The sequence below is a fragment of the Crotalus tigris genome, unplaced genomic scaffold (genome assembly GCF_016545835.1).
Source record: "Crotalus tigris isolate CLP2741 ecotype Arizona unplaced genomic scaffold, ASM1654583v1 scf7180000017773.841730, whole genome shotgun sequence".
Lineage (NCBI taxonomy): Eukaryota > Metazoa > Chordata > Lepidosauria > Squamata > Viperidae > Crotalus > Crotalus tigris.
This window is the reverse complement of record NW_024096624.1, coordinates 91,641-110,145: the sequence shown is the minus strand read 5'-3', so window position 1 is coordinate 110,145 and position 18,505 is coordinate 91,641. Positions and strand designations below refer to the sequence as shown.

At 42.1% G+C, this 18,505-nt stretch overlaps 1 protein-coding gene across 5 annotated transcripts in view; it reads right to left on the bottom strand.

The window, feature by feature from the left end:
• Positions 1 to 3,097: 3,097 nt before the first annotated feature.
• Positions 3,098 to 18,505, bottom strand: part of PPP1R18 (protein phosphatase 1 regulatory subunit 18) — a 49,074-nt gene continuing 33,666 nt past the window's right edge. For all 5 annotated transcript variants that reach the window (XM_039341857.1, XM_039341859.1, XM_039341860.1 and 2 more), the window contains 2 exons: positions 5,655 to 5,862; positions 3,098 to 3,738 (listed from right to left, as the gene is read on the bottom strand). In XM_039341857.1, the coding sequence (XP_039197791.1) occupies positions 3,719 to 3,738; positions 5,655 to 5,862 (228 nt within the window). In that variant the 3' untranslated portion in view covers positions 3,098 to 3,718. The remainder of the gene's footprint in view (positions 3,739 to 5,654; positions 5,863 to 18,505) is intronic.

Genomic DNA, 18,505 nt, shown 5'->3' with positions numbered 1-18,505 from the left:
TCCCCTTCTTTATTTTAGAACCTCACTTGGGTTCCCTCAGACCGGATCCCCCCCAAAATCAGGATTTTTTTTTCCCCTGAGGAACACCTGATCCATATGTGAGATGTCAGGAACAAGTTTCAATCCTTCCTTTATTAAGTGTAATAAAACTAAGGGAGAAGTATAGTAAGATCCTTTGTTGTATGCTTTATTTGTTGCAGTAGCCTAGAGCAAATCATTCCTTATTCTAACATAAGGATTATTCTGTTTGATTATGCTAGGGTTGAGGGAAAGAGGAACCTGTCCTGTGAATTATTTTGGTCTTGAAGAGGGGAACAGTCATAGCACAGGCAGTTATGTCTTCCCTTAGGCTACACAAGCTTCATTGGTTGCCAGTTAGCTTCTGGATTCAGTTCAAGGTTCTGGTTTTAACCTTCAAAGCCCTGTATGGAATGGGGCTAGGTTATCTGAGGGACAACTTCTCCCTGGTTACATCTACTTATTCCTGCAAGTCCATCAGGAGGGTTATGAGTAACATATGCTAAGGACTTTCAACCATAGCACCTGCCCTCTGGAACACCATTCCCCCTAAATGTGAGATTAGCCCCAACTCTATTAATCTTCCAGATGTCTCTTAAAATGTGTTTTTTTCCCTAAAGTTTCCCATAGAAACGGAGCCTACAAAATGGTTACATTGATCCATTCTTCCTCTCTTATTTATAAGTATGTTTTATGATTTTAATGGTTGTTTAGACTTTTTAACTCTTTGTTTCATTGTAATTACCCAGGGTCACATGAGATGAACGGCTATATAAATTCGGTAAATAAATAAAGATAAGAATTAAATGTTGTTTTGCTGGAGCACCCCAAAGTCTAGCTAGCCCAGCATTCTGCTTCCAACAGTGCATAGGATATAACAGATATATGTGACCATCAAACCATGAAGAACCATCTTCTTCTTGTCCTTTCTTTTAAGTACTGTATTCAAGATAACTATTTTAAGGGAAAGATCTATGTAGCTGTCATGATGAGTAGAGGAATAAAGACAACTAGATTATCGTGCAACATCATTCTGGTTTATTGTTAATAATAATAATAATTACATGTAACAAAAAACACTGATGGAAATGGCTGGACACAGCTTCTTCAGCCCTCATTTAACATACATCGATCTTTGCAGACCCCATCACACGCCTGTCAAAGAAAAAGATGTCTGCAGTATTCAGTCACTCACTCACTTATTCATGGGCTTTATGCTTGGCTGTCCCGGCAGTGCAAAATAAAAGGAGAAATGATAATTAACAAGGGTGCACAGATAGATAAATTAGTAATGAAGGGAGAGAGAGAAGATATGTAATTTTCTCTTCTGCACCTTCCATTTAAACTTTTACTTCTTCGCTTGACAGTTTTCGTTCCTAAAGCCTCACCTCTCTCCTCCCATACATTCGTCAACTTCCTTTCAATTTGCATTCTTGTTCCATTGATCAGTTGTGCCATTCTTTGAGTAATTTAATTGAGCAAGTCAACCAAGCTTCACAGCTGGGGAAAAGGGATTCCTGTTTAACAATTTAGAAACTGTTTCAATTTAATTTGGATACTTCCATCTTAACTTCAGACTTTCCGCCAAGAGGACAAAGGAATTATACTTTTGGTTCCAAAAGGTGGAATTGTGAAATATTACAGCCCTGAGACAGGACCTGGGTTGTGGAGGGCTTGGAGGGCCTCACTGGCCCTCAGCTTCCCTGAGTCAACCCACCTCCTCATTTTTTTTTTAATTATCAGCACTACAAATGATTTGCCTGCTGCCTCATTGCCCAAGGTGGAAGGTCATCCTGAGAGACACAAAAACTATATAGCTCCTTCTTCTTCTGATCAAAGACGAACACGTCTTTATCAAGGTGTGCAAGCTGAGCAGTGGTGCTCAGATGTTCAGATGGTGCATAGAAGTAGCCAGGTTAACATCTTCAAACAAATGTACCATGGCTTTCCTTAATCTTAACTAAATTAAGACTTTATCCTAGTTAAAAATACTATGCAATGCAGAATGGCAAGTACAGGTAGTTCTCGACTTACAACCATGATAGGGAAATTCATCATTAAGCAATGAGGTCATTAAGTGAATCATCCATGACTGTTAAGCAAGGCATCCTGTGATTGTGACTTGCAACCTCCTGAGGGCTTTTCCATTGATTTTTGCTTGTTGGAATCTGGATGAGAAGGTCACAAATGGCAATCACATGGTTGTTGTTAAGTGTGAGCTGGTTGCAAAGTGCCTGAATCACAATCACATGGCCATGGGGACATTGCAACGATCTTAAATATGAGAACCAGCTATACGTCACATCATAACTTTGAATGGTTGCTAAACAAATGGTCATTAAGTGAGGATTACCTGTACTTATCAAAATGGATGGTAGAACAATAATATTACTAGTATTATTGCTACTAATAATAATACATTTTTGGCCAAAGAATCCAAAGTCATCTGGGGTGAGTGGGGGGGGAGGTCAATTTGGAAGCCACAATTGTCCAACTGAAGGGGCAATTCTTTGAGTGTGTGGTTGTGGATAACATCCAGACCTTTTGTACCCTCCCCTGTGGCCACCCCTGAAAGCATCACTTCATTTTTTAACATTCAAGACTCTGTTCACTTCACTTCATGCCCACCCATCTAAATCCATATGAGTTGTGAATTCTAAACATGAAATGGATACGACTAAAACCAGAAGTTGTACTTTTCTCCTGATTCTGCTTTGTTTGTCCATTCCACCCCCCCTGCCTCCCCCCCTTGTTCCACTTCCATACTTTAGCCTGGCAGTCCCACAAGACCACCTCAGCCTAAACTCAAAGAGAGAGAAAACACAAAATGCCACCACAAAGAACAACGGTCTCTGCCCTGTGCAGAGATAACCTTTCCCTAATTGTTCAGTTCCATGCCTTACTAAGTGCTCTTGATTTAAAACACAGAGAGGCCCGTCCCCATTGCCCAGTTGCATGCCATATTACTCACACCTAGAGTCATGCTATGTTGAATTGATTTCCTCTTCAATGGCCCCCCTCCCGCCCCGGAATACTGATAAGCAGTGTGTAACCTTCCCCGGTCGCCCCCCCCCCCAAATGGTGCTTTGCTTTGTTTTCCTTTAAACATCATAACAAGACAAGATACTTTATAAAGAAAAAAAAAGCAGAAAAACAACAACAACAACCAGACAAAGTTACATCAATGTCCCTCAGCCCAGAGCTGAAGCTTTCAAATGCTGTGTGGTTGATGGTAAGGAGTAAAATAGGTTCAGTGATGTTAGCCCTTGGTGTTTGAAGGTTCAATGGTCTTTCCTCAGGGAAAATATTAAAACAGGCTCCTCAGCGACTGACAGGAGCAGAAGGAAAAACATTGGTTGAGATTCCCTTCTAGATTGGGCTGCATTTCACACAATTTGGAGCCATCTAGATGTGGGGTAGTTTTTCCTAAGCAAAGAGGTTCTGTTTTCAGGGTCAACGTGGAGAGAAGAGCCATATCAAGGGTGAAGATGCTGTGTTAACTCCTGAAGGGAGAAACGCACAGTGTTCAAAACTAGGAAGAGGTTGATAGGTCTTTATTGGTCCCTGTTTCTTTTTCCTTGGTGTGTCAGTCATTGGAAGACAAAAAGAGATTCAAGGTCCAGCCGAAGGATTTTGAAACACGGCTCCAATCTTGAAATAGATTCCATCTTTTCCTGTACCAGGAAAGAAAGATGATAAGCTATCGCCGACAGGACTCATCTAGAAAAAGGGAAAGAAAGAATACCAGCATAGTTAGTAAAGGAGGAAAACAACAACTCTTAGTTTGCATTCCCCCTTTTGGCACTGGTTAAAAAGGCCTTTAGATGGCACTTCAGTATTAACTCTAAGGCTCCTGTTTATTTCTATTCTTCCAACTATAGCATTTCTGGTTTTACAAGTCTCTCATCTATTTATAATGGTGCAGGGTGGTTTTTTTGGAGTGGGGGGAGAGAGATCTGGATGAAAATTAGGATTTTCATCCGATCCCAATTACAAATACTTGTAGATTGATCATTTTAAAAAAACTTTGTTCTCTTTTTGTTGTTACTGTCAGATATAATTCTGTTCATCTGAATCGTAACACAAATATTCACGGACAGTTTTCCTTCAAGGCTGTTGAAAGCTCTGTCCATCATGGAAATGGATTATATTATTCCTTAACCAAATCTTGAATTCAACTCAGTGAATGTGCTTTTTTTTTTTAATCAGTAAGGGGTTGATATTTGTGAACGTTTCCAGCTGTAACATGCTTGAAAGTTCCCACTATATGAAAATATGCAGGGATTTTTCAAAAAAGCCAACACAATGCTGGGCTGCATTAACAGAGGGATAGAATCAAGATCACGTGAAGTATTAATACCACTTTACAATGCCTTGATAAGGCCACACTTGGAGTACTGCATCCAGTGTTGGTCACCACAATGTAAAAAAGATGCTGAGACTCTAGAAAGAGTACAGAGAAAAGCAACAAAGATGATTAGGGGACTGGAGGCCAAAACATATAAAGAACAGTTGCTGGAATTGTGTATGTCTAGTTTAGCGAAGAGAAGGACGAGGGGGGACACGATAGCAGTGTTCCAATATCTCAGGGGCTGCCACAAAGAAGAGAATCAAGCTATTCTCCAAGGTGCCTGAAGGCAGGACAAGAAGCAACGGATGGAAACTGACCAAGGAGAGAAGCAACCTAGAACTAAGGAGAAACTTCCTGACAGTTAGAACAATTAACCAATGGAACAACCTGCCTCCAGAAGCGAGCAATGCTCCAACACTGGAAGTTTTTAAGAAGAGACTGGACAGCCATTTGTCCGAAATGGTGTAGGGTTTCCTGCCTGAGCAGGAGGTTGGACTAGATGACCTCAAAGGTCCCTTCCAACTATATTATTATTATTATTATTATTATTATTATTATTATTATTATTATTATTATGATGGATCATCGCATAGTCAGCCAGATGTTCAGACTGGATTTGGCATTTTGTCTACCTACCCAGGACCTGGGATAGGCAAATGTGGATGTTTGATAGTATTACAGATATCGTCGCAGGATGGAAGCAGTTCCTAGTAAGGCCGCCTTTTGCAATTGACTAATAGCGAATTTGTCAATGCCAATGGTGTTCAAGTGGTGCTCCATTATTATTATTATTATTATTATTATTATTAGTTGTTGTTTCAAGTCGAACAACAGACAGATATGTAACAATTCCTCAATCTCCGTATGATGGCAGTTGTCTACAAGAACCAGTTGCCAGCCCATTGTAGCCCAACTTTGTATAACAGTATAACAGAATATCAGAGTTGGAAGGGACCTTGGAGGTCTTCTAGTCCAACCCCCTGTTCAGGCAGGAAGCCCTATACCATTTCAGACAAATAGTTGTCCAATCTCTTCTTAGAAACCTCCAGTGTTGGAGCAGCCACAACTTCTGGAGTCAAGTCGTTCCACTGATTAATTGTTCTAACTGCCAGGAAATTTCTCCTTAGTTCTAAATTGCTTCTTTCCTTGGTTAGTTTCCAATTATAACTTACAAGTTACAATTCAAAACCCAGCTAAAGAGACAGAATCTGTGTCAAGAGTGATTGGGGAAAGATTTTGCAATCCACTCTAATCCAAGCATTGCCAGGGGATCCCAGATACTCACCTACAATAAGTGGTTTGCTCCTGAGCAGGCCAGGGAGGCCACGATGAAGCAGCAGCAACTCCTCTTCTTCTTCCTCCTCATCCCCAGGGGGGTTTGTGCTAACCAAAGATTCTGACTCTTCTGGGGGCCCAAACTCCTCCAGTAGGGAACTCTCTGATGGGTATTGGAATGTCCTCTCCAGCTGGTTCTCACTGAATGAAATCCTAAGCTGCAGGTGGAGAGAGAAAGAGGGATGGACGGATGGATGAATGGATGGTAGGTAAATACCAAAACAGCATGATGCAAGATCAGGTTCTTGGCCCATTTCAAACTAGATTTGCCTTCCCTTATTTGATGCCTTTGGGATGCCATACAAACGTGATGGACTTCCATCCCCTTAATCCACAGAGAACAGAGTAAAACATGGAGCTGAAGAATTCACATTTGTAGGACATCAGTTGAAAAGTCTTCACTAGATTAATAGTAAAATCTTAATAATAATAATAACAACAACAACAATAATAGTTGGAAGGGATCTTGGAGGTCATCTAATCCTATCCCCTTCTCAGGCAGGAAACCTCTATACCATTTTGGACAAATGGCTGTCCAGTCTCTTCTTAAAAACTTCCAGTGTTGGAGCATTCACAGCTTCTGGAGGCAGGTTGTTCCACTGATTAATTGTTCTAACTGTCAGGAAATTTCTCCTTAGTTCTAGGTTGCTTCTCTCTTTGGTTAGTTTCCACCTGTTGCTTCTTGTCCTGCCTTCAGGTGTTTTGGAGAAAAGCAGCCCCTGAGGTATTGGAACACTGATATCATGTCCCCCCTCGTCCTTCTCTTCATTAAACTAGACATGCCCAATTCTAGCAACCGTTCCTTATATGTTTTAGCCTCCAGTCCCCTAATCACCTTTGTATATGTGTATTCAAAAATAAGGTCTATTAATTTAATGGAATTTACTTTGAGCCAGGTAAAGTAAGTAGTATAGGGGGTACCTTGCTCAATAGTAGTAACTGTGAGAGGGACCTCGGAGTCCTAGCGGACAATCACTTAAATATGAGCCAGCAGTGTGCTGCAGCTTCCAAAAAGGCCAACACTGTGCTAGGCTGCATTAACAGAAGGATAGAATCAAGATCACTTTACAATGCCTTGGTAAGGCCACACTTGGAATACTGCATCCAGTTTTGGTCACCACGCTGTAAAAAAGATGTTGAGACTCTAGAAAGAGCACAGAGAAAAGCAACAAAGATGATTAGGGGACAGAAGGCTAAAGCACATAAGAAAAGGCTGCTGGAATTGGGTATGTCTAGTTTAACAAAGAGAAGGACGAGGGGGGACATGATAGCAGTGTTCCAATATCTCAGGGGCTGCCACAAAGAAGAGGGAGTCAAGCTATTTTGCAAAGCGCCTGAAGGCAGGACAAGAAGCAACAGATGGAAACTAATCAAGGAGAGAAGCAACCTAGAACTAAGGAGAAACTTCCTGACAGTGAGAACAATTAACCAGTGGAACAACCTGCCTCCAGAAGTGGTAAATGCTCCAATACTGGAAGTTTTTAAGAAGAGACAGCCATTTGTCCGAAATGGTATAAGGTTTCCTGCCTAAGCAGGGGGTTGGACTAGATGACCTCCAGGGTCCCTTCCAACTTTATTATTATTATTATTAAGTAGGTCTGACAACTTGCACAGGCAGGGCCCTTCTATTTCCACAGGCTCATCCTATATATTGTACCCATATGGCAGGGAAATCTGTAGCCTGCAGGAACTTTTTGTTCTTGAAGTAAAATCCTGGTAGAGTATTGCCAATCAGAATTTGATGCAAAGAACATAGTGTCAAATTATAGAACCACAAACCCATGATTTTATTTGAAGTACCAGAAATTCATGGGTTTCAACACAACAATCCCTTTCTAGTTACCCCTAATCTTCATTTTCAGAGGTATAATTTAAGAGATCAGGGAGAATGATCGATTTTCACCACTTTGATACATTGCCCAGAAAACAATTTGAAGAGGCACGAATTGCTAAATCTTCATAGATCTGGCCCTTTAAGATGCCTAGATGGAACAAGCTTTGGGGAAGGCCAACCATACCCCATATACACTGCTTTGAGCTCCCCAAGGTAAGGTGGGATATAAATTACCTCATATTATCATATCATTCATCAGATGGCTTGGAAACCCAATGGGGGAGCTTTGTGCTGGAGGTGGTTGACTAATCAAAATTCATCCACCATCATCACCACCCCTCCCCATTATGTCTGGCTCCCTTCTTAACCATCTTGTGTCAACGATTTTATCTGTTAATGTTTTTATCTGCTGTGTTTTTATGATGGATGATTTTAATGTTTTTCGATTTTTTTATGTTGTAAGCTGTCCAGAATTGATAGATAGATAGATAGATAGATAGATAGATAGATAGATAGATAGATAGATAGATAGATAGATATTCATTGTAAGTATAAATGAATGCTATTGGTACACATCTGTGTCTACCTTAAGTCTCCAACAGAGATGGTCTTTAAAGTTACAGCAAATCATAGTCTGGCCTTCTACTCTCTGAAGGGAGGCTATACTGTAGTATCCAGGTAATTCCGTGAGACTCCAGGGGTTAAATCTCTTAGGAAGCAAAAGATGTCTTATAAGAAAACAAAGGCTTAATGAGTTTGTGCTGCACTTGTGGTGCAGTAGCTACATTTAGAGCCATAGGAGAATTGCACATTTTAGTCCAGGATGAGAAAATGGGAGTTGTAGTACAGCTCATCTGGAAAGCCCAGTAAGATGAAAGGAAAGTGTGTAATTGAGTATGTGTGGCCACTGGAGAACTAAATTAAGGGAAAGGTTGCAGGCAAGACAGCCAATTATGTCTGCCTTGTAGCAAAACCCTCTTATCAAAAAAGGAGAATATTTGTAGCTCAGGGTTGAAATTAGAGGTCCCTGAGCTTGGTTGTTTTCTTGCAGATGTTTCATTATCCAAACTAGGTGGTATTCATAAGTGATAGCACTGATGATGTTACCTAGTTTGCATAATGAAATATTTGCAAGAAAATAATCAAGTTCAGATAGCATCAAGGACTCCTGAAAACCTTCTTTATCCTGCTTCTTTAGCTGTTCTCAAAAGCATTTATTGTAATTTGCTTGGGTTAAACGGCAGAAATTTGAATACCCCCCCAAAAAAGTTGAGGGATTACACGCAAAAGTGACTGCAGTGTCTTAGGATATATAAACAAAAAGGTTGCAAATTTTTGGCCAATAAATCTCTTCCTAGGACAGTGATGGCGAATCTTTTAGAGACCGAGTGCCAAAACCGCAACTCAAAACCTACTTATTTATTGCAAAGTGCCAGGGGCGCATCAGCATTGTGGTACCCTGGGGAGGGGGGCAGGAAGGCGCCTCTGGCATGCAAAAACCGGGGGCGCAAAAATGGGCCACCTGCTGCAAGACGCAAACACAACCACCGTGGCACCACAGGGTGCAGATACAAGGCACTGCACCACGCAAAAACAAGGCAGGGCTAGTGAGTATCACACAGGCACTAGCCCTGCCCCATTTGCAGTGCGTGCATGCTTGCGGCTCCATGCGTGCACGCACACATATAAATTGCTTCCCCTCCCTTTTCTTCCAGTCCACCAATCGACAATGGTTGGTGACTTTTGCTCTACTACCTCTACGCGAGCTTGCTAGTCGGCTGCTTTGCCTCCTTTATGCTGGGCAGGGCTCCTGCTCTGGGCGGTGGCGGCGTGCTGATGGACCTGCTGCTGGTGGCAGCAGTGCGCGTGCCAACAGAGAGGGCTCTGAGTGCCACCTCTGGCACGCGTGCGATAGATTCGCCACCACTGTTCTAGGATGTCTCACCATCCCAGATCACACCCAAATCAGGTGATAAACTTTCAGAAAATAATATTAAATTGCCCCATAGGCACTCCTGTGGCCAGAGGGTATCTCTTATATGTGAGAGAAGAGCTTATAGATTTTGTCATCCTTGGATATTTTTAAGAAGAGACTGAAGGACTAGCTCTCAGGGGTGGTTTAATTTATTTTCATGCTCTCTGGGCAGAATTGGACTAGATATTCCTTGTGGTTCCTTTCCAATTCTGTGACTTTAGAATCAGGTATGCTTTTTGTCATCCACTAGCTTAATATGCAAGAAAGCCCAGCAGTCAAAAATAACAAGTGGAAGGTATCTCTCAAAGTCATAGGGAATTAGATGGTATATACATTAAATAGATGATAGATAGATAGATAGATAGATAGATAGATAGATAGATAGATAGATAGATAGATAGATAGATAGATAATGTGGGGAGTCAACCCCCCCCAGAGAAGGAATTATTAAAAGGGCAGAAAAAATATATTTCCTCAAAGGATCTTAAGGAGGCAGAAAAGCATGCCCAGTTTTTTTAATAGCCCCAAGTCTCCCTTCCCCAAGCAGAAACCAGCTCTGTAGAAATGCAGATATAAATAATCCAGGAAAGTTGGAGGCCCCCAGCTAGAAGATTAAGAAGACAAAGACACCTAAAATCTACATACCCCACCCAAACTCTAAGACAGGACATAATAGGATTAACCCACAGATGCCAAAGGGACACAGGTCAAAATACATGACACAGGAAATACAAAGCCTCAAACAGGAACAGGAAACCACCTCAAGAGCCCCAGAGGGTATAAAACCCCACTCCCTACATGTGCTCTCTCTCTCTTTCTGCCAGAGCCATTTTTCTGTCTGGCTTTCCTCTTCAATAAACTGCAACCTTCTTTCTAAAGCAGTCGCCATGTTGTTTATTCCTGGCTTGGACTGAACCATGATGAAGACTTTTAGATAGATAGATAGATAGATAGATAGATAGATAGATAGATAGATAGATAGATAGATAGATAGATAGATAGATAGATAGATAGATAGATAAGATGTTTAGGTAGGCTGTCTAACTGATCTCAAGCCAGCCTCCCCACAGGATGATCCCCATTTGCGGTTCACGTCAATATGTGCACAGTAAAATGTGCTACATAACAAGAACACCTGGAAAAAAAAAAACCCCCGCAAGAGCCAGTTTGGTATAATGGTTAAGGTGCTGGCTAGAAACCAGGAGACTGTGGGTTCTAGTTCTGTTTTAGGCATGAAAGCCAGCACTGTGACCTTAGGCCAATTTTTATTTCTCAGCCCAGCCCACTCCACAGGATTTTTCTTGTGGAGAAAATTGGAGGAAGATGTATTAGGCAAATTTGTCACCTTGAGTTATTTATAAAAATAATAAGAAGAGGTATAAACGTCAAATATATGAATGAAAACACAAAGTTACCCTATCAAAGGAGCTTACAGTGTTAAGTAAATGAATAGTGGGAAGGCGTAAAGATCAGAGTGGCAAACTGACAGCTACACCTTCAAATTCTGGGCCAGCTGCCTTATGCTGCGTTTGTCAATTGGTCCATCTAGCTCCATCTTGTAGACCTGTTCTTGAAGTTTCCACAGAGTTTCCTAGCTGCTCCTGAAGGTTCAGCTTCTCTTTAAAGCTTTCTGGGCAGATCTCAAGAGACACAGCTTAATGGGTACATTCCGTAATAAGCATGCAACGGATTGCAGAATTGATCTTATTTAGAATAAAAGCTATCTAACAGGATGGAAAGTTTTGGTCAAGGGCTTGCCCTGGCCTCGGAGATCAAGTTGAGAAGAACCTACTTCAGGGGTCTTCAAACTTGGCCCTTTTACGACTTTGGGCTTCAACTCCCAGAATTCCTCAGCCAGCGTGCCTAGCTGAGGAATTCTGGGAATTGAAGTCCACAAGTCATAAAAGGGCCAAGTTTGAAGACCCCTGACCTACTTTGATGGCAACAGCTTATAGAGCAGGCATTCAGAAACAATGTGAAGTAACAAAGAGTGCCTGTGAGCATGTACAGCAGACATTTCCTGTGTCCCATGAATGCTTTTAATGAATGAGGATTTGTACTGAAGGTCCTGGTAGCAGATTCCATCTGGAGTTCCATCTTTTTTTGTCCATGAGGTAAGAGCTTAAACCATACTATGTGGCTTTTTAGCAAGCTAAAAACTCAGCAACGTGAAGAGGTGGGTGGCAGGAAAAAAAATACAGAAGAAAATCTTTTGCCCTATAAATCTAATTCCATGCTGAATTAGAGAAGCCAAGCATAAGAGGGATTTTGCTAGGTCTAACTCAGGGGTAGGCAACCTTGGCTCTTTTATGACTGGTGGACTTCAACTCCCAGAATTCCTGAGCCAGCCATGCTGAGGGGAAAGGGAGAGGTTTCCAAGCTGAGCCATGCTGGCTCAGGAATTCTGGGAGTTGAAGTCCATGAGTCATAAAAGAGCCAAGGTTGCCTACCCCTGGTCTAACTGAAAATCCTGTTTTTCATCTCTTATGAAAGAAGGACATGAAGGTAACAATCTTGCCGAGTATACCACGTGCAATTTTTGACAGAAGGTGGGGGAATCCTTCCCCAACTCAAGATTTATGGATGTCAACTTCCAGAATTCTCAGCCTACATGGCCACAGGCCCTGAATTGGAAATATATCTCTTGGCATCACTTGCCTCCTAGGGTTGATATAAGAAAAGGCGCAAAGAAAAAAAATGCAAAGAAAAGATACAAACAAAAAAAAAACACCAAGCACTCATTTATACAGCTTTCAAATATACACTATAAATGATTCATCGCGCAGATTGAGGTTTGCAAACTCAGGAAGCCTATTTTTAATCGGAAAGCTGGCAGAGTTTCACCAATTCTGCCCAAGAAAGGTGAGGTCTTATCTCCATGCTTCTCTTTCCTGTACTGTCCTCAACTTACAACCATTTGTTTAGTGACTATTTGACGTTACAACAGCAGTGGAAAAAAGTGGCTTATGACTACTGTTCACACTTACAACTGTTGTGGCATCCCCATGGTCACGGGATCAAAATTTGGACACTTGGCAACTGGTATGTCTTTATGACAATTGCAGTGTCCTGGGGTCGTGAGATCACTTTTTGCGATCTTCCAACAAGCCAAGTCAATGGGGAAAACAGATTCACTTAACAACCGTGTTACTAATTGAACAACTGCAGTGATTCACTTAACAGCGGTGCAAGGAAAGGTCGTAAAATGGGGCAAAACTCACTTAACAACTATCCTTAGCAATGGAAATTTTGGGCTTAGTTGTGATCATAAATGGAGGACCATCTGAAACGGTATGAAGGCTCCTGTCTTGGCCTCTTCCCCATTTCAGTGCAGGTTCTTCCTAGCCCTGCTGTAGAGAAGAACTTCCCAAGCAGTTCCCATGGGAATTAATCTACGTTAATCCCAATTAAGTGAAGTCTATTAATGACAAGGGTAGAGGTGAAGGCAGAGGAGGAGAGGCAGAGATTGGTTTGTAAATCAAGTTGACAGCAGGGGCAATAGAGGCTGGTTTGGACAATTCTGCTCGGTTTAACAGCAACTTGATCTTCAAATGCCAGCAAAACTATCCAACAGATATGTTATTAGGCTTAATTTCAAGGTCCTTATATTTACATGTATTTATATGTATATTTCCTAATCTGATACAAAGTCTGCCCTAATTCTTTTTGTAATACTATGCTATCCGTACAAGATCACGTGAAGTATTAATACCACTCTTCAATGCCTTGGTAAGGCCACACTTGGAATACTGCATCCAGTGTTGGTCACCACAATGTAAAAAAGATGTTGAGACTCTAGAAAGAGTACAGAGAAGAGCAACAAAGATGATTAGGGGACTGGAGGCTAAAACATATAAGGAACGGTTGCTAGAATTGGGTATGTCTAAGTTTAACGAAGAGAAGGACAAGGGGGGACATGATAGCAGTATTCCAATATCTCAGGGGCTGCCATAAAGAAGAGGGAATTAAGCTATTTTCCAAAGCACCTGAAGGCAGGACAAGAAGCAATGGGTGGAAACTAATCAAGGAGAGAAGCAACCTAGAACTAAGGAGAAACTTCCTGACAGTGAGAACAATTAATCAGTGGAACAGCCTGCCTCCAGAAGCAGTAAATGCTCCAACACTGGAAGTTTTTAAGAAGAGACTGGACAGCCATTTGTCCAAAATGGTGTAGGGTTTCCTGCCTGAGCAGGGGGTTGGACTAGATGACCTCCAAGGTCCCTTCCAACTTTACTACTATTACTATTACTAAATCCAAAAATTTAGGAAGATCTTTTTATTTATTTTTATATGAATAAAATGCTATCGCTTAAAGCCACAGAACTGTCCAAAGAAACATGAATTCCTCAGCAATGGTCTTAATAAAACATAAACCAATCTCCCAATCACAGGTCTTCTAGATGTGTGGGATAACAGCTCTCACAATCCTCAACAGATCTGGGTTTCAAGCCATGGAGTTAAGGTGCTTGTGGTCCTCTGTTGTGATTTTGAATGTTGCAGTGAGTGCAAAAGGCCCTGAAATGACTGACAAACTCAAAGCCCCCTTTTACTGACTGATTTATTTTCCTCTCTAAGTTAATAAAAGGCACTTCTGTTCTGATTTTTCTGCTATAATCCCCACCATCTAATACCCCCTTTTCACCACTTTCTTAAAAAAAAATAATACAACAGGTCGAGAGAAATCATTGGGTGTTAACTAAAATTAATTGGTTATATTATATGTTATATTACTAATTAATATTATATTATAATTAAAACCAGTGCCAATTGACAGCAACACCAGGAGTATTATAAGCTGGAGAAGTTCTAGGGCCTGAAGCGAGAATGAGAGTGGAAGGAAAAGGCCAAAGTGGTTCCTGTTGGAACACTCAGGGCTGTGACTCCTAAATTGGGAGAGTGGCTCCAATAGATCTCAGGAACAACCTCAAAACTAGAAGACCTCGGAGGTCCTTTCCAGCCCTAGGATTTTATGTTCTATGTTCTAAGCTCTCTGTCCAGTAGAGTGCAGTGCTAGGAACAGTTAAGATGCCAAGCAGACTCCTCAGTCTCCCAGACTCTGGTAGATGACGCAAATTGAGGAAGACATAGACCACCCACAAGGATTAACAACAGAATAACAGAATTGGAAGGGCCCCTTGGAGGCCTTCTAGTCCAACCCCCTGCTCAGGCAGGAGACCCTATACCATTTCAGACAAATGGTTGTCCAGTCTCTTCTTAAAAACTTCCAGTACTGGAGCATTCACCGCTTCTGGAGGCAGGTTGTTCCCTGGTTAATTGTTCAACTTGTCAGGAAATTTCTCCTTAGTTCTAGGTTGCTTCTCTCCTTGATTAGTTTCCATCCATTGCTTCTTGTCCTGCCTTCAGGTGCTTTGGAAAATAGCTTGACCCCCTCTTCTTTGTGGCAGCCCCTGAGATATTTGAACACTGCTATCATGTCACTCCTAGTCCTGCTGTTCATTAAATTAGTTATACCGAATTCCAGCAACTGTTCTTTATATGTTTTAACTTCCAGTCCTCTACTCTTTTTTGGTCTGCTACGCACTCTTTCCCCCCCTTTTATTCCCTATGGGTGGTATATGCACATATGTACAATATATCTACATATACACGAATGAATGATTCAGTTGACATGCTTTTTACCATGTCTCCCAAAAACGTATGTCAGAGGAATACTTTTTTGCCTTGGGTCACACAAACATATGTTAAGTTAGGATCTGAAATAGTCACTTGTCCCACAATGTACTTGAAGATACAGAGCAAAGGCTATGGAGAAACTCTCTGAATTGTGTTCACTTTTAACACCCGTTTGATCAGAAGAAATCAGCAGAAAAGAGTTTGTACTGCATTCCATTTCATGGGGTCAAGGCACTGTTTAACACACTAGCCCTGTTTGCACAATACACTTGAACCACGTTTTAATCCAGGGTACTCTTCAAATGTAGCCTGGGCAGAATGGAGTATGGTTCTCTGTATTCTGCGAATTGAGAAAACTGAATTAATTCAGCAAACCACTATTTATCCTGGGTAGGCTCTCCGTGTGAACTTAGCTACCAAGGGCAATTTTAGAAAAAGAGTAAAAAGTGAACAATCCCAACTGGGCCTAAACTACAGTAGTTTGGAGAAAGTAGGAGATGAGTAGGAGATCCTTCTTTCCAAAGCATTATAACCCCCAACTCAATTCCATTCATTACTCCAGGATCCTTTATGTCAAATCTAATTTTTGGAAACATTCACAGCTGAATTGGGATTGGCATAGCTCAGTGATGGCGAACCTTTTAGAGACCGAGTGCCCCAAAACTGGCCCCACCCCATCCTCCACCCCGCAGGGCCACTCACTGCCTCCAGGGCCTGCCAATCGCCCAGGCAGCCCAGCAGCGCCATGACCACACTCTCTGCCTGTGCCCCACAGCATCAACTGTGCGGGATGGGGCGTGAGGGCAGAGTCTTGTCCATGCTGCCTGGCTGCCATGTCCTTGGCTGCGCTGCTCTGTGTGGGCCATGCTCCGGGGTGACTCTGGTGAGGAGAGGGGCTGCTGGTGAGGAGAGGGTCGTGGGGGGGAGGCGAGGCTGGGGCAACGGCACGTGTGCCCACAGAGAGGACTCTGAGTGCCACCTCTGGCACGCGTGCCATAGGTTCGCCACCACTGGCATAGCTGCTTACTGGACAAAATGGGCTCTGGCCACCAGCGCTGTTGCTCTGGTTGCTGCACAACTCTGGTTGACTGAGCGGAGTTAGCATTTGGAGGGAAGATGAAGAAAGGCTGGAGTTGACAATAGCTTTATGGAATTGAAGGGAGAGGTAGGGGAGGAGGAGAAGAAGAGGAATAAGAGGAGGAGGAAGAGGAGGAAGAGGAGGGGGAAGGGAAAGAGGAAGAAGAAGAAGGAGGAGGAGGAGGAGGAGAAGAAGAAGAAGAAGAAGAAGAAGAAGAAGAAGAAGAAGAAGAAGAAGAAGAAGAAGAAGAAGAAGAAGTAGAAGAAGAAGAAGAAGAAGAAGAAGAAGAAGAAGAAGAAGAAGAAGAAGAAGAAGAAGAAGAAGAAGAAGAAGAAGAAGAAGAAGAAGAAGAAGAAGAAGAAGAAGAAGAAGAAGAATCCATGTATTGGTGCCAAGATTATATTTATATAGTCACCAGCAGTTGAGATGGGCACATGGAAACTTCTTTTAAAGTACAGCAAGAGACTGTAACTACCAGTACAAAATGGGTATGTGGCATTTGGTTCATCATTAGCTTTTGGATAGCAAAGCATTTCTTCCGGGAGTAGTACCAGACTCTCATCTGGGTTTTTCCCTTTGCTGTGGCAGCATGTGCAGGAAGGGAGGTCCTTGCTTCTCCCAAGATACGGCCTCAGGCAGCTGTCCTGGCCCTCCCATCCCGGACCAAGAAGCGCGTCTGCCCTTATTTAGAGACTGAGCGGGTGACTCAGACCTGGTGCATTCCTTAGGGGGGGCAGACCTGCGGGTGGGGCAGAGCAGCTGCTGTGGGTGGTGAGGGGGGGGAGCAGAGATGCTGGTGGGGGTGGAGATGCCCGGTGGCAAAACTGCACAGCCAGATGTGGAGGGATGGGAAAAAGCAAAGGGAAAGAAAGCTGGGATGCTTGCACCACACAAGCCTCGCCTCAAAGAACCTGTCTTTGTTGGAGAAACATCTGTAAGATGTCTTCCTCCCTTCCAATGTGGATCGCTGAGCAGCATTCATCCACATTAGGGAGATTCTAGCAAGATGTGGAGACCCTGGGATTTGCAAATGTGTAAGAGACCTTTAGGGAGAAGAAAGCCTAGTGCAGTAGGGAAGCGACAGTTGAAAACAGCCCAGTTCTATCTTGCTGGGAGACAAGGGAGATCTGAGAGATTAACAACAAAAGGAAATATCTCAGAAAGTGAGCTAACCAAATTCCTGAACAAAATCATCTAACATTCTCTAAGCATTTGCTCAGTTACGGCCTTAAGTCAAGGACTATCCATATACAAAAGTAAACAAGAATATTTTGTTTATTTTTAAGGAAGCAGTTTTATTTTATAAATGGGAGGCCCTTATTAAATGTAGACATTACAATGAAATCCCTAGTTTTATTTGTGGAAGCTGGGATAGTAGATAAATACATTTTAATTGATCACAATAATGCCAAGCATAACACAGCTTTCTTCCGACAGTGACTGAACTGAAGGATAATTTGGTTTATCAAGATAGCCATTGTTTAAGGCTGAGTCAGGGGTGCCTGCAAAAGGTTCACAAAAGTCAAGGCTTGTCCCTTTTTTACATGTGTCATAATGCATGTAAACAAGCGGTGGGTTTAGATTGCATGCTTGCATCTGCCATGTTGTAGATATCCCTGAACACAATCAGTTTTAGCTTGTCAACATGCAGAGAGTCCCACTTAGCAATTGTTCAAAGTTATGACAAACACCCCCCCACCCAAAAAGATACTTTGCACTGTTCTGCAGATCGCAATTTACTTTGTTTTCTGCATTTCCAATTTCTGGCAAAAAAAAAAAAAAAAAATCCGTTGCGGACAATGGGTTCACTTAGTGACTGTGGCATTTGCTTAATGACCACTACAAAATGGTCACATGTGATGACTTCCTTAACAACTGGCATGACTGTAATTCCAGGCTCAGTTACAGTTGTCGAGGATTACCTATAACTTGGTTAAGGAAATCGTGGCTTGTGAACCCAGTCTAGACCATGCTGATTTTCATAGCTGAGTACTTTCTTTTTTATTTCTGATCTCCAAATCCACCAGGGATCACCAAAGGAGAACATGCCAAGTTGCTCATATCATCATACCAAGTACAGAAGATATATAGAGAGAGGCCTTTATAGAACACTCTAGGTTTGCAAAGTCACGTGGCCTTAGATGTTTTCAAGGGAGTGAAGACAAGAAACTTTTTGTCTTTTCTAAGGAGGGAATTTCAAGAATCCTAGAATCCCATATTCTGTTCTTTTGCCCTGTTCTTAATGTTGTTACAGCAAAGCCATTTCTGGCATACTGTTAA